This window comes from Crotalus tigris, unplaced genomic scaffold, assembly GCF_016545835.1.
Source record: "Crotalus tigris isolate CLP2741 ecotype Arizona unplaced genomic scaffold, ASM1654583v1 scf7180000018537.1059022, whole genome shotgun sequence".
Taxonomy (NCBI): domain Eukaryota; kingdom Metazoa; phylum Chordata; class Lepidosauria; order Squamata; family Viperidae; genus Crotalus; species Crotalus tigris.
The window spans coordinates 545974-562583 of record NW_024097062.1 but is presented as its reverse complement, the minus strand read 5'-3'; the positions used below and the strand labels follow the sequence as shown (position 1 = coordinate 562583).

Here is a 16610-nt window from a genome sequence, read left to right as displayed (position 1 = left end):
AGATAATTTTAATAATTTGGAGTAGAGAATTCTAATTTCCAAAAATATAAGACTCCTTCATTATACTGTAGATCTGAAAAAGGTTCTGTGCAACTTGAAAGCTTGTTAAACGTGTCAGCCAAATCTGTCTATTTGGATGTTATCAATATGCTAAAAAAAAAAGAAAAGAAAACCAATGGAGTTCTCTTCTGACAATGGCTTCCTTAGCTTTTCAAAATTTATTTTAACAGGCAAAAAATTAAGACAGTCTCAATAGAATGACATATTTTCACTGGCTAAGCAAAATGAGAAATATATAACTCCTTAAATATAGAAATAAATGAACATTGGATGTTTCAAAATATTGGCTATTAGGTGAATAGCTAAACTATAAATTCCAGTACACTGCTAAGCTCTTCAGCATCTTTAAATAAAGGAAATATGAAATATTAAAGGGCAGTCAATTTTACACTTGATGGTACATATCACTCTTTTTAGCTGTTATAATTTGCAGAATTCCTGTCCTTTTCTGCTTTGTGAAGTAACTGTGGACGGATTCATACAATATGCTAAATTCAAATTAACACCTGTTGTGGCCACATAACAAGCAGTACCTGTATTTCATATTCTTTTTATCAGAAAACCTAAAGCCATGCTTTTCAAGAAACTATAATTTGTTATTTCAGAAGAAAGTTTTACTGTGAAAAAGTAGCCAATAAGATTGTTTACGCCTCTATATGGAGAAGAGGATGAGAGAGAGAGGATTCAGTCAAAGAATTGATTACTTTTGACAAGTGCAGCAGCTCTGCTCTGGAGTAAGGCGAAAACTTCAAATCATTTCTCCACCAGAGGCTTAGGATACCTCCTGTTAACTGGTTGTGAAATGTTGGGGTTTTTTTTTTATTTCCCCTAACGTGGTGACAAGGGAAAAAGAAAACCCGAAAAACAGATAAATCACCCACAAATTCCTGGGAAGAATCCACTACCGATCAGAAATACGGGAAGATTTGCAGGGGGGATGTGTGTGAAAGTCAGAGAGAAAAGAGGGTTAGTAGGTCAGAGGCAGTTCAGGGGGTAGGTGGGAGGGCCGGTCTCTTTCCCCTCGGGAGGGAAGAGAAGGCCGGTCAGAAACGGGCAGACCCGAAGAGGAGCCAAAGGGAGACGAGCAGCCCCGAGTCCTCGGGAGGCGAGGCGAAGATAGCGGGGCTTCGGCAAAAGAATCTCGCCCGGCGGCTCCGGAGCCACACAAAGGAGACTTCGTCGCGGCCTCCTGTCTTCCCTTCCCGCGAGCGCCGTTTATTTTCCCAAGCCAAGCCAAGCCCGGCCCCTCACCCTGAACTTACCCAGCCAGCCCCGCTGCTGCTGCTAATCCTCCGCCTCCTGCAGCCGCGGCCGCGCTCAGTCCCCGTCGCCGCCACTGCCCCCCGCGCCGTCGGCGTTGCCGCCACTGTTGCCGCTCAGTTCGCTCGCTCGCTCGCTCCCAAGCGATCCCGCCGCTGTCGCAAAGCTGGACTCAGCCGCCAAGCGAGACTCGCAGAGCGACAGCCCGGGCACGGCGCTTTACGGCAGCCTCTCGGCGAGTTCTTGTTTCCACGTGGGTCGCCGAGAAGAAGAAGAAGAGAGTCGCGTCCGGCCGCCATGAAACGACCGAGTAAGTAATGCAGCAGCTATGGGAGGACAAACCAGCGTGGGCTGGTAATGGGAGTCGAGCAGTTGGTTAATAACTCGCAACTGGAGAGACGCGGGGAAAGGAGCTCCGTACAGGGTATCTTTCCTGGGCCTTTGCTTCGCGAGCTGGTCCGGCCAAAAGTGACCTAGATCGGAAGGGGCCACTTGTTTCCACAAGGAACGAGTGTAGAGACGTGTTCCGGACAGGCACATGTGATCCAGGCCCACTTGATCCATCCTGATCTTCCCCAGATGCGTTGGATTTCCGCAGCCAGCAGAGCCATGAGGGCTGGAAATGAGAGAAGTCTGTGGGTAACACGGCTTGATTTTCAGTCATCCTGCTTAAGATTGTCCCAAAAATGTATGTGTATATTCTATATATTCCATATTCCATTTATATATATATATATATGTGTGTGTGTGTGTGTGTGTGTGTGTGTGTGTAGAACAGGCAACAATTTCATTTTTAATGTGGGCCAATGTGCTCACAGTAAAAAAATGACAATAAATGTTATCTCTTACAACTGGACTTTCTTGGGTTTTTTTCCCCTTGAAAACGTTTCACTTCTTATCCAAGAAATTTCTTCAGTTTCAGAATTGGATGAGAAACTAAACATTTCCAAGGGGAAAAAAACAAAGTCCAGTTGCCTTTTAAACAGCACTTTTTGGGATAATGTGGCTTGCTTGCATCGCCCCCCCCCCCAAAAGCTGATGCAAAATTAAGTAGCAAGAAGCAAAGAATTCTAGAAATGCAGCCCCATTTGCACTTCTTATCTTGATTTTCTAAGGGTTTTGTTCTGTATGGCTTCTAATATGATCTTGTGCTCTCAAATGGAGACAAGTTAATTAAATCTCTATTTGTACTGGTGAGTTCTGGTTGTTTAAAAAAAATGAATGGGAAAGCTTACAATCTTAAAATATATAATGCAGGGGGAAAATCATTGGGGAAAAAAACAAAGATATTGTACACTATGTCAGCCAACTATTCATTTGTTGTTACTTGTTACTTTGATGACCACAGACTAGAAGCAATTGTGACTAATCCAAAAGACTTAAATTTTAAGCACTGTGAACTAAGAAAAGATTACATTTCTAATCATATTGTGTGTGTTCGTGTAAAGACAGGATAAAATTCTAATATCACCTAAGTACAAGTAATCCTCAATTTACAACAGTTCATTTAGTGACCATTCAAAATTACAATAGCACTGAAAAAAGTGACTTGTGGTCGTTTTTCACAGTTATGACCTTTGCAGCATCCCCATGGTCGCGTGATTAAAATTAAGCTTGGCAACTGGTTCATATTTATGATAGTTGCAGTGTCCCCTGGTCATGTGATCACCTTTTATAACTTTCCAACAAGCAAAGTCAATGAGGTAGCCAGATTCACTTAACAACCGGGTTAGTAACTTATCATCCACAGTGATTTACTTAACTGAGGCTAGAAGGATCATAAAATGGAGCAAAACTCACTTAACAAATTTCTCACTTAACAGAAATTTTGGGCTCATTTGTGGTTGTAAGTCGAGGACTATCTGTAATTTACATGTATTCAGGCATTTACCTCCCAATTTATTAAATTCCATTTCTAGATTCATAGTTGTGGAAGAGTAGTGTGGCCCATATTTCATTTGTCCGATATCTGATGATAGAATTTAACTTATGGCATTTTTACCTTTCAGAGCTGAAAAAAGCTAGTAAGCGCATGACCTGCCACAAACGTTATAAAATACAGAAAAAGGTAAGTGTGTATTTTGAATTAATTCCTGTTTAAATAAGTATGGAGTTTGCTGTTCCCATTGTGTATCCCAGTTTTCTATCCTGGCTTACAATCAGAGAACATTCAGAGAAGGTCCTCATCCCCATTTCTCAACTACACAGCTAGGCTATATCAGGACTGTTGTGTTGGTGTTCTTTTTACAGATGTCATTTAAATTATTGGTCAAAACTCATACCCTCTTGCCCTGCCATTTCTCAATCCTGGATATCAATTGATATTATCACATCAGATGACAGTTGACAGCTCTCTACTTGCCATTACTCTTATTCCATAAATTTGCTGCTCCCTAAGCTTGGAGATATAGGATACATTAAATAACATTGCAGAATTGTTTTAAACCAGAAGTGCCATTTTTTTTGTTCATGACACTCATAATATTCAACAAATGTTGAGTATCACTGTGTTTCCCTCATAAGCTTAAAATATCCCACAGTGCCCTTAGAATTCATGATTAGGGACAAGCTAACTTTTATAGTTTGCATCATACTTTTAATACATAAAGTTTAGAAAGGAATGAATAAGTAAAAAAAGTTTCAAAGTTCCAAAAATCAGAATAAAATTGTGTTTTGTATAGCATCTGTAGCTGGCTCTAAATAGCAATGATAAGGTACACTTAGATCCAAATTTGTGAGTCTCCTTTTTTATTGCAAGATGTGATCCTATACAATTGCGTGCCACATTTGTGTTCTGATAATTAATTGCCCACCATGTTTAATAAAACATGTCCTTTACAAACTAAGAATATGTAGCATAGAAAGTGTTGAAGTTTTATATGAAGAGGAAAGGGGAATGAAAAATCTCAGGTTTGAAAATCTGTAATAGTAAAAGTTGGTCACTGGTTTTTATAGGTACGAGAACACAATAAAAAACTACGAAAAGAAGCCAAGAAACATAAGCACAAGAAGCCAAAGAAAGATCCCGGAGTTCCCAATACTGCTCCATTTAAAGAAGAGATTCTTCGGGAAGCTGAACATAGGAAACAACAGGTAAAACAGTTTAAACTTTGGCATGTAGGCATATAAAATTAGGCAATTAACCATTTTTTATTGAAAACAGAACGGATATTTTCTGAGCACCTATCAGGTATTTTAAAACCATTATTCCATGTTTGCTGGATTATCTTCTATATCTGCTAAAATAATTAAAGCATTTGTATGCCATATGTCATACAGTGCATAATGTATAAAGCCCTGTACAGTGAAGTACAATAACCAGATAAATATTAGAGGAATGACCATTATTAGTTTAAAGCAGGATCAGGAGAGTTCTAATTGTCATAGTGTATAAGAATATATTTATATTTGTGCTAATAGCGTGAAGAATTGAAACAGAAGCAAAAACTTGCTCGTCAGAAGGAATTTGAGAAGAAACGCAACCAACAAGCAAATAAAAAGGATGCAGGTGATGAGGTATGAATTTTTAGGAAAGCGCTATAGTCAGATTTGGTGATCAGTTGAGAGGAATATTTCATTAATTTGAAAAATGCATGTATTTCTTTCAGAATAATTATACCTTGAGCCTCTGCATTTGTACCTATGTAGCTAGTCATAGAGGTGGGTGACCTGACCTATGGCTGCTCTAGAGTGAAGTACAAGGCCCAGCCCTCTTCCCGGTGTTATTTAGTATCTATTTGAAAAGGCTATGGGAGATCATGATTCAGTTTGGAGTACGGTATTATCAGTGTCTTGAACCAGAATCTGCAGGCTATAGGGATTAGATGAGGAAAACCAAGCTCAGAATAAATCTAGCAAAATGGAGATGCTGGCTATGTAAGCATCTTAACTGTCTGGAAATATTGTGTCCCATGGTTGTTCTAATTATGGTGCCATTCCCCCAAAGGAGCACATCTGATATTTGAGAATCCCCCTTGAATTTTTTGGTCAGAGGCTTTTGTTCAGCTTCAGATGATGCACATGTTACCACAGGAAGCCTTAGTGACACTAAATCATACCTTGACCAACACATGATAGGATTCTCACAATACATTCTATGTCAGGGGTGTCAAACTGCTGGCCTGCGGGCCAGATGCGTCATGGCAAAACGCCCCATTGCTGGCAATGGAAAAAAAAGTCGCAATGTCACGACACATCACATGATGTGAGTTTGACACACCTGCTCTACGTGGTGCTGCCTTTACAGACTGTGTGCTGTAACTGGTGCAGAATATACCATAGTAACTAGACAGCTTATACTGAAGACCCATAATTGCAGAGTGGCCCTATTCTGCACTTGCTGCACTGATTGCCAAAGATTTTGGAACCTAATGCAAAATACTGGTTATTACAAATAAAACTTTATTCTATGTTTACTTGATTATGTCAGGGATTTGCTCACTATGATCTTCTTTTGAATAACGGCGAAAGGAATAGGTGAAAAGGCAGGTCATCTCTAATAACCCCCCATATAGTCAAACACTCTGCTTGGTCCCTTCCCTTTGCTGTTTCAGAAGGCACTGAAAACCATTTTATTTCAGCAGACCTTTGGCCCCTAATGAGGAATTACGGATAACCAGTTAGTTTTACATTTTAGGGTGTTTTTCAATGGGTTAAAAAGTATTTTAGTTGGACTGGTAGTACCGGTATATCATGTTTTGCACACTGCAGAGTCTCTGAATTAGGAGGGCATATAAATGCTATAAATTAAAGAATGGACGTTGATTATTGCTCCCCACTATTATAAGTGATAATTAGTTTCCTAATTTCTAAATTTTCTTCCGATTTTTTTCATTTATTTATAGAAATCAACTACAAAGCAAAAAATGAAATCTAACCAGCAGGTCCAAAAAAATTCAAAGAAATCATTTTGTGAGGAGTTAAAAAAGGTGAGAATATTTTTCAGATAAAAGAAATGTTATATATTCCCCAAGCAGAAGACCATTTTTTTTCTACATACTGCTTTTCAGTATATTCAAAGACAAAAAAAAATTACAGTGGTAAAAGTATTTTAGATATATTCCAAACCATTTTGTCCCCATTGTATTAAGTTTTGAACGTGCATACTTTATTTGTATTTATATCCTACTTTTTATAAAGATATTTACAGTTACCTTTATATATTTAAATGTTCCCAACCATTTTTAGCATAGTTTCTACTAAGAATACATGAGTTTAATATGATTCTGAAAACTGGTTCCTCAGAGAATGTTGTATTCAATTTGTTGGAGAAGCATTTTAAGTCCATTTGAATTGCTCTTAAATTAGCTAGATAGCAAAATAATACTGCAAAGCTTTCAAGTGTAAATTAATCTTATGGTCTCAAATACTATATTGTTCTTTATTACTCTTTAGGTAATTGAGGCTTCAGAGGTCATACTTGAAATCTTGGATGCTAGAGATCCTCTAGGCTGCAGGTGTCCACAGGTTGAGCAACTTATTGCTCAGTCTGATGGAAGAAAAAAAATAATTTTGGTTTTAAATAAAATTGGTAAGTAAATGAGTAACGTTTTTACATAAACTTTTCAGCTCTGTTCATAGGCTAATGAAGTCCACTGATTTGAAAGAGAGTGAAATTTAGAAATGAAGAAAGGAGACTTGCCCATTTTTCTTAAATGCTGATAGAGGCAGCCTTGTAATTAAGTTTTAGAGTTTGACTGCACTGTTGATTACATTATCATTTAAATAATTCTTCGGTAGGATGTGAGCTATGAGGAGGCTATAAAACATGCTGACCTGCATCTGGAGACTGTCAGATCCAACTCTGAGCTCACTTTTCTTGCTAACAAGCCATAGCTGATTCTAGTCATTCCCATCCTGTATGTTTAAAAGCACCTAGATTGCACCCACATAGTGAATTGATCTTGTGAAAAGACATTTTGCCTTCTAAGCTGCTGGCAGGCATACAGGGCATAATTCCCACTTAGTGTGGTCCTGTGTTGCAAGAAACTGAAATAAAACTGATTATGGAAAGGCTTTTATTAAAGTTTTGATTAAACTGTGCTTCATTCTGTTCTGCTGAATTTAAACTTCAAATTTGTATTTATCTGCCTGGGTGTATATGTCAAGCTCAGAATACATCTAGCTTGGTGAAGAGTTTAGAATTGCCTCTGGAATTATCTATGGCTGTGAATATCCTCTGGAACATGGTACTTTCCTTAACTACTAAAGTTGCAATGTTGTTCATAATAAAGATTATCTTCTATGTTAATAAAGCAGTCGTGTGTGAAATAGCAACTATTTTGGCTGCTGGGAGTTATTTTTGTCTATCTTCATATCTTTCAATCTGTTGATTGTCCAATAAAATTAATGATTTAATAGGCTTTAGTGGTTTCTGTACTTTTCAAGATCTACGACTATAGTTAACCATTTTTAATAGGTTCATGCTGGGCAACTTCATGAAGTAAATAATATTTCTCTAATACCATTGAGAAACATGGCTAAATCTAAATCCAATGAAATAGAATCTTATCATTGCAATCTTATCATTAATTTAAACAGTTTCTTAGGAGTTGTGGATAATGGGACTTTCATATGAAAGGAACAAAAATAATGGGATTCACAAGTGTTAGATGTTTATTTCTATTTTAAAATTACATTAGAATAGGACACGGAATAATAATTCATCTTACTACAAGTAGACAGAAGTGCTCTTTATATGGTATGCATCTAATAATCATCCAAGACTTTAGAGAACAATAGATTACAGACAACTGCAAATAGTTTTCAGTATTTAGTGAATAGCTCACAAATGTTGATGCCAATAACAATCATAACTCAGTGGCTTTCTAGATGTAAACCTGAAAAGGCATGAGGAATTTGGTAGCATCTTTTCTGATTAACAGATTTTATTAAAAGGCAGGGTGGGGTTTTTTTTGTTGGTTGGGAAATGGGCTACCAGGTTCCTTCTGATTTTTTTCTCCATAGACTACTAACAGTTCTCTTACACAATGTTTGGAAAGCATGGATTGTCACACAACAATATTTTTACAGCAAGCTTCTGCATATTTTTTCTCCTAGATCTGATACCAAAAGAAAACTTAGAGAATTGGTTAAGTTATTTAAATAAAGAACTTCCAACTATTGCTTTTAAATCTGCAATGCAGATAAAAGACAGAACTGTGGTAAGAATGTTTTCCTGTTTTCTGTAATACTATCCAATCTGTTTTTATAATATTATATGCAAACTATTAATAAAAGTAAAGATAATATAAAACCTTTTCCTCCTGTTTAATAAATGATTAAATTAGCATTCCTGAAGATACAGCAATCATAATTTCTGTAGAGGGGAGCATGCATAGATTATAGTACCACTATCATATATTTTTCTAGGGCAGCGGTTCTCAACCTGTGGGTCGGGACCCCATTTGGGGTCAAACGACCATTTCACGGGGGTCGCCAAACAACGCAGTCTGCCATTTTTTCCCCCTTTTCCTCAGCTGTGCTACTCCCTTTTATTCTATTGGCTTTTGAAAGCCAATAGAATAGACTCTCTTGAATAGAGTCTAATTCTATTGGCTTTCAAAAGCCAATAGGAATTGTCCAGGCTGTCTCAGCCCTGCTGAGCCCGCCAAAAGTCCCATTCTGCAAACAGTGCTGCACCAGTTGAGTAGTCCTTGACTTACGACCAGTTGAGTAGTCCTCGACTTACGACCGGTTGGGGGTCGCGGCATTAAAAAGGTTGAAAACCACTGTTCTAGGGAATCATTAAACAGGCCATTTAGACTACTTTCATACAGGAACGCAAATCGAAGTATTTTCATCAGAAAGGGGAAATTCCATCAGAATTGGAAAATTGATTATATTATGATACTACAATTATTGTTAGGTAGAAAAAAGTGTATTTTCATTCAAAATAAGCAAGGGTGCTAATATTACCAGACAGAGGGTAGTAGTTGTGCTTCCTCAGTTGTATTGTTTCTTTCTTAATAGCTAAAATTATTTAACCATAAAACTCTGTTATAATCTAATGCTAAAAAAAGTTTCTGTTTTCCCTGTGAATAAATGATGAGCGCAGTGAAATATAACACACTATACAGAATGTATGTAAAAAATAAACCTGGAGGCTTGAACAAAGTTAGGGACAAGAAAGATTGGGTGTCATATAAAATAATTCTGAGGTTTTTATGACTTTATTTATTTAAAAATGCATTATCTAGGGTTCTGTGAAGATTCTTAACTTTTCTTATTTTATCCTACAACAATTGAAGGAATTATGATAAATGCCACTACAGCTGGAATGTTGTTCTGCTTTTTGTTTAGACAAAAAATCATTAATTAATCTCTCTTTTAACTGAATTCATTGATTTACTATAATTGATTCTTTGACTTAAATTCTTCTTTTAGTAAAAAGCTGCTTTTAACTTGTCAGTCTCTGTCATATGGCTATATCTTGTAGTCTATTCTAGTAGAAATATCTTTCTCTGTGCAATAGTTATTCTGTTGACACTGAAATCTTAATTTAAATTTACAGCAAGAGAGAAGAAAGACAAAAAAGAATAGTGCATATCTAGAATTATCAAGAGCAAGTAAATGCTTTGGAAGTCAATGCCTCCTGAAACTTCTTCAAGGATATTGCATGACTAAAGATGAAGGAATACAGGTTGGGGTGATAGGTATGTTTGCCTTGTCCTTAAGGAGTTCTATGAATTACAGTACACACTTGTATATAGTAAGAACTGCTATAGAAATTGGCGCTTGAAAATATGCATAAAATATTATAATTGGTCATATTATACATTTATATGCTGAGGATGTCTGCTTATTTATAATACTGGAGTAAGAAATGAGGATATGCGCATTTATCTTAGTCTCATGGTGAAGACTTCAGATCCAACTCTGATCTTGCTCTATAGGCCGCTTTAAAAAGTGAAAACCTAATTGGCTTCAATTATACTAACCAAATATAACTTTCAAAGAATGCAAAATTGTCCAAAATCAGAAGATGGAAATGTACTGCATTTTATTCTTCCACCCAGACCCTGTTGTATTTCAAACCTAAATGGAACAGTCAAATGAGAGGAAGAGGAGATTAAAATAGGAATCCAAACTTTTCTGAATAAATATTTTTTTCTGGAATATCAGATTGAAAATGGCATTCCTAGAATATAAAGTAATTTGAAGAAACTATATTTACATTCATATGTATTGTGAAACTAAAAATAGAATCTTACCTATGTGAATCTCTGATCTTCAAAATAATTCATTTCATGTTACGTATTACCAAACTTTTTTGTTTTGTTTTATGATGGGCTTTAGGTTTTCCAAATGTGGGGAAAAGCAGCATAATCAATAGTCTGAAAGAGGTACGCGCCTGCAACGTGGGACCGGAGAGAGGCCTAACAAAGTTAGTTTGCTTTAATAAAGCAGTGCTGTAACAGAGCACACATTTGTATACTTGCACATAGGTTGGTCTTTCTGGGGTCCCTCAAGCAACAGTCCCTCAGTTCTTCTCCCACAATCTTTCCTATTGAATCCTTTCCTATAATCCTTGGGAGTGCCCAGTGTCTGCCACCACCCACTTTTTACAGAGAAAAATTCTTTCTGCATCTTTCTCAGGAGGAAAAGTATGGAAAAAAACCTTGTTTTTCTTAACTTATCTGTAATTTACAGAGTGGCCAGAAGATGCAGCAGTTATACATAGAATTACGTGGATCAATTCATAATAAAAGTTTTATTTTAAAAATCCTAATTTAAATTTAGCCTAGATAGCTATTTCTTTCAGTAGCTTCTTTCAAAGTTTTTCTCCAATCCTTCTATGGATGACTACATTCTATTATTCTGCCATTTGTTTTCTCATAATTCTGGTTTGTGCGTGCACCTGATTCATCCCAACCATTATGTGTCTGTTCTGTTAAGGTCCATACAAGCAGTGCACATTGACAAACGTATCAAGATGTTGGATAGTCCCTGTATAATTGCAGCACCTTCATGCTCTGCTCTAACTTTAGCACTGAGAAATATCACAAATGCTGAAAACCTACTTGATTCAGTAGATGCAGTTCTGAAGCACTGTAAGAAACAGCAGGTAAAGATACTGTACAGTTTCACCATTTGATTGTAGCCATTTGATTAAACCTCATTTTCTATAATTCAGTATAGGATTTGAGCAGTGCAGCTAGAGGACACTATTCATTAATTTGGCACATCAGCGAAATGAAATTTTACTGTTGATTATTATTGTGTTGATTATATCTACAATACAAGAAAATATATTCTGTTTATACAATAGAGAATATAAATGCTCAATGTGCCACCATTTAGGCAAGTGAGAAATGAGGATATTTGCTATGTCATACTGTTGTGGTGATGACATCAGATCCAACTCTGATCTTGCTGTACCCTTAAATGGTGTTTTTGATCAGTTTTATTTTTTTTTACATCACAAAAGTAGCAACTTATATAAATGAATTGCAGGAGAAGCAGGCTGTGATCGGTTGGAAATTATGTAGGAATTTCTTCATACAGGAGAAAATCCTGAGAATATAATATAATTCTTTTATTCTAGATCATGTTACACTATAATATCCCAGACTACAGGAATTCTCTGGAATTTTTAACTTTGCTCGCTCAAAAGAGAGGAATGTTGAAAAAAGGTGGTCTTCCTGACACAGAAGGTGTAGCTAAATTACTGCTCTGTGACTGGACAGGGTAAATATGTGGTCATTTAATACAATAAAATAAGTTCTTTTGCTGCAGTGCTGAGATTTTTTTTTATTTATATAAGACGTGTGCTTCGAAAACCAAACAGTAAATTTACCATATGTTGGTTTGAAATCTAAGACTGTTGTTCCTTCTAGTACCATACAACTTGCTATAACCATGTACAATTTCAGAGGTAGGGAAGAACCTCCTTTGTATATTTATTAAATCGAGTCAGGAAATTGACCATGAAAAATATATATTATTGAATCTTAAATACTCAGACTTAAATAAGACTACTTACAGCTTTAAGTATATTTTGGATGCCATGCTGATATAAAAATAGTATTACAATAAACTTTGTCTGAAACATTGCTTTTTGCAAAGCATGAAGACCATGGCAGAGTGGAGGGTAGTCAAAAGGGCAGAGATGGGAGGGGAAAAGTAGGCAAGTGGAGGGAGTAGATAGGTGCCAAGAACCTGGGTTTTTCAGCATGTGACTGAAAGGGCACTGCAAAAACCTAACTTCAGTGACTTGACATAAGTACCATTTGTTGAGCACTGTTGTAACTTTGAATGATTGCTGAAAAGAGGGTCATTAAGCAAGAACTACCTGTATACCTATTGCAATTAACCAAGTGTCAATGCTTAATTTAGAACCTGCATGGTGAATACAAAGAATGAAAACACTAAGGGAGATGCCAAGATAGTAATAAATCTTGGAAATAGTTTATTAGTACATTATTCCTGAATGAACAGCATCAGAAGGGTACAATCCCAAATATCCAGATGATCCAAATGGTGGGATTCCAGAACTCTACTGATGAGGAAGGTGGTTAAAGGGGCAAATCTTAAAGCCATTCACCCCCCCTTCTGTTCTTTGGGATGTTTATCTCTGTGCTGAGATAATTAGTAAAAGGAAGTTAATATATGTATTTACATTCATTGGAGCGCGAGGGATTACAAAAAAGTAAAAGGTACACACAGTGGAGAAAGACATTGAAAGTAATACCTAGTGCAGCTCAGGGTGACATACAAAGGCTTTCGGTGTGAAATTGATTAGGATTTTGTCATTATCAGGCAGCAACTGCCAGCAGAGGATTCTAATCAATTAATTAAGATCACTTGTTAACTTCTAGTTAGCACTTTTTAGGGAAGTGCTGTGCTGCAGAGAAAAGTAGCTGAGGAAGAGATAGCTTGTTTAAGTAACCTCTCTGCCCTGCACTGGAGAACTGGGACAGGCACTGGACAAGATGATACCATAGTGGCTATAATGCTGAACATCTGACTGAGATAGGGATGCTGTAATGGTCATAAGTACACGTTGGCCGCTTAGTTATTGTTTCAGCACCATCATAATTGCAAAGGATCACTATCTGAGTCAGTTGCTAAACAAGGACTACCTTATATGTATGTATATGCAGAAAGCAAATTTAAGACCTTCAACTATTTCATCTAAGGCATTTTTATATTTTTATTCAAGGGTGAAAATCTCTCTTAAATATCCTTTTTTACAGTGCCAGAGTTAGTTACTATTCTCGACCTCCTGAACCATGGACTCCATCTCCAAATCTTTCCAGGGAAGGACTAGCAACAGTGCAGGAGGGTTTTAATTTTCAGGAACTGGAAGAAGATAACAAAAATACTATAAAAGGTAAGCTTAGTCTAACCTAACCTTCTCTCATCTTATATACATAAAAGAACAAAATCCATAATGACATAGTATAAATTACTGGAAATCAAGCTGGTTTACACATTACAGAATAAACTTTTTCCAGAGGCTATATTTGAATTCCATGAAAAAAAATAAATTGGTTGCTATGTAGGATGTGTTTCACATTTCAGGAAAAACAAAGTTTAATACCTTAAAGATACCAGCATATCCCTCAACTTAATCCCAAATTACAATTAGTTTACATAGGAATGTTAACTCTTTTCTCCATCTATTGCTTTCTCCTACATAAAATTATTTCTATATACTAGAAATAATTAAACTTATTTAAATTTAATTAAATACTCTTTTGCTTGAAATAGCTTATCCCAACTCTTGTTGAGCTTTACTTAAAAATGCAAATTTATAGTGCTAATTGTCTCATGAACATTATAATTCATCAGGAGTTATAAATAATTTTTGTTCATGGTGCTTGGAGGGGGGGAGGGGAAAGTATAACTTTTCCTTGTTTCAATCATTCAAGTCTCTTGTATGCAATTTGGCAATTGGTGAAATACCTGTTGTGGAAGGGTGTTTCTAATTGCCCTTGTTTCTTTTCATATTACTTAGGGTAGCAAACCTATTTGTCTAGAAGTACATACTTGATGTTTGATTTAAGGTCTGTTTATAATATTAGTGCAGTGTTAAATCTGACAAAATTTTAAGAAATTTTGGAGTTGTAATGGAGTTGGGTGGCTTTAGAGATGTGATAAATATATTTGATAAACTATTAGGAATATTCATAGCAAGGAAGACATATAGTCATAAGTAGCCTTGGGGATGTTAGTAACTTTGAACAGTTGCTAAGCGATAGGCTATAAATTAAGGACTACATGCAGCTAATGTTCCTCCATTTATTTTTTTTCCCCCTTCAGTAAAAAAAAATAGCAAATAGTCTTGCTAATTAGCAGTTTTGCTAACAAACTTATAATCTTAAAAGTCTTGCAGCAGAATTCACTTCTGTGGCAGTTTATCTTTTGGCAAAATGCCCGAGAAAGTTCTGTTTGTTCAGTCAGTCTCTTAAGGGAATATTTTTTTTTTAAGCTAACAAATACCCTAACCAGGCAAGCACTATTGTCTTCCAATCTCCTGGCTTCACGGATGGCATCATGGAAGAAGATAATGAACAGCCAGAGGAAGCCCTGGAATCAGAGAATGCGGAAGATAATGATGAAGAATTAACTGAAGAAATTGAGGATGATGAAAGTGACCTTGATGATGTGGAAGAGGTAATGGTTGAACTTTTAAGATATTTAGGATGCTGTCCAGTGAGGTCTTTCCCTGGCTGAATTGGGAATGAACCAGGAGGAATACATCTTGAACAGTGTGCAAGGAAGGAGAAAGAAGTCATGTTACACAGGCAAAACCCCATCCAAGTGACATGGGACTTCATTTATAATACTAAACAATTTCAAAATAAAGTTTGTGGGTTCATCATTCAGATCATGAAGGATGGATGTTTAGATATTTAAAACCCTGTTAAATATCTTTAAAATGGAGAACATAACCACTAACCTAAAGTATATAGGAATATATATGCACTGCATCTGATTTTCCTATATCACTAATGTTAATATAGCAATTATTAATCATCTTGTTTCAGGAAAATGGTGGATTAGTGAGTAGTCAAACCCTCTCTGAAGAATTGAAAGCAAAGAATGCCAATTTGGACAAGTTATCTATAGGTATATATTAAACCTACAAATTTCACAGGAGCAAATATTTAAATAGAAAAGGCAAAAATATTCTGAACTTATTTTCTTTTCTTCAGATGATAAAGAACTCAAAACCAGTGACCTGGATGATGCCTATGACTTCAATACTGATTACATGTGAAGAAAATATGACAAAATTCCAAGTATTTTTCACATTCTGGAATGCATTCCTATTCTGATATCCTACGGTTTTTTGAAGCTACCGAACATCAGATTCTTGTAAATATATTGGAAACAGCAGCTGATAAGGAAAGATACTTCAGTAAATGCTTTGATCACATGTACTATAATCGGAAGTAAAACCAATGTTTTATAAAAGCAGAATGAAGCAACAATTTAGACTGTAACCTATGGAGGGCTTCTTGTGTTTTAAATAGAGCAAGTATGGATAACATGTCTTTCTGCTTTCCAGACTGAAAAAAAAACTGAACTGCATTGCAGAAAATCCTATGGTGGAATGAAAATCATTTTTCTTGGGGTTTTCCCCCCTCTCTCTACAGCTGTATGCATACCACTAAGATGAAGGTTGCAGCCTATAAAAGGGTAAAGGAATAGGGTGAAGATTGCTGCTGCTTCTTTTCTTTTTCTTTTTTTAAATTATGCACTTCTCAGAATCCTGTAGCCTCCGTTCCATCTTAATAAGGCATAATTATGTTTGTATATAGGAACACATAATGCAGTTTTGAGGAAAATACATGTGTAATTAGAAAATATAAAGTGTACATATATTTGTGACACGTCTTCCTGGTCAATATGTAAGCAGTGCAGCCACAGACATATTGAGTAGATTTACAAGGTCTTCCTAATACCTCCTAATTAGAAAGACAAAAATAACTCATTTTTGAATAAGAATCATACTAATTATTGGATGGCCCACCAGAGATCACATTCTTCTATGCCAGGGCTTTTCAACCTTTTCACCCATTGTACCACTTTTAAGATATGGCAACAATCGAGTACCACCAGTCGCCTAGCAAGGTGTCAAAAACTTGATGACCCCCCCCCCCAAAAAAGGGAAAAAAGTGATGAAGTACAGGTGGTCCTCAACTTACAACAGTTTGCTTAGTGACTGTTTGAAGTTACAATGGCACTGAAAAAAGTGCCCCCCCAAACCACAACTAGCAAGACACCTACCTGCCCGCCCATCCATGCTCTTCCTCCTGTCCGAGGTTTCCATTGTTGTG

At 36.4% G+C, this 16610-nt stretch overlaps 2 protein-coding genes and 1 non-coding gene across 19 annotated transcripts in view; 2 read left to right on the top strand and 1 right to left on the bottom strand.

Moving 5' to 3' along the window:
• Positions 1–1461, bottom strand: part of PBRM1 (polybromo 1) — a 64747-nt gene extending 63286 nt beyond the window's left edge. For 13 of the 15 annotated variants that reach the window (XM_039353901.1, XM_039353912.1, XM_039353913.1 and 10 more), the window contains exon 1: positions 1323–1458. The gene's annotated coding sequence lies outside the window, so the exon portion shown is untranslated. Of the gene's footprint in view, positions 1–1322 lie in introns of all 15 variants that reach the window. The other 2 variants (XM_039353909.1, XM_039353910.1) reach the window with 1 other exon arrangement.
• A 25-nt stretch (positions 1462–1486) lies between these two features.
• Positions 1487–16161, top strand: GNL3 (G protein nucleolar 3). 3 transcript variants are annotated; one of them, XM_039353920.1, is made up of 16 exons: positions 1555–1630; positions 1900–2008; positions 3330–3388; positions 4276–4413; positions 4741–4836; positions 6165–6248; positions 6715–6850; positions 8380–8483; positions 9833–9974; positions 10618–10705; positions 11218–11386; positions 11867–12009; positions 13518–13654; positions 14756–14940; positions 15315–15396; positions 15483–16161. In XM_039353920.1, the coding sequence occupies exons 3-16, from the start codon at positions 3353–3355 to the stop codon at positions 15545–15547; spliced, it is 1605 nt and encodes a 534-aa protein (XP_039209854.1). In that variant the 5' UTR covers positions 1555–1630; positions 1900–2008; positions 3330–3352; the 3' UTR covers positions 15548–16161. The 3 variants fall into 3 exon arrangements, with proteins under 3 accessions (XP_039209855.1, XP_039209854.1, XP_039209853.1); XM_039353921.1 differs by lacking the exon at positions 1900–2008 and having other exon boundaries at positions 1487–1630; XM_039353919.1 differs by lacking the exon at positions 1555–1630 and having other exon boundaries at positions 1637–2008.
• On the top strand, positions 7065–7140 carry LOC120312766. The gene has a single exon (XR_005557958.1). It is a non-coding gene; the product is annotated as a small nucleolar RNA SNORD19 (small nucleolar RNA).
• Positions 16162–16610: the final 449 nt, after the last annotated feature.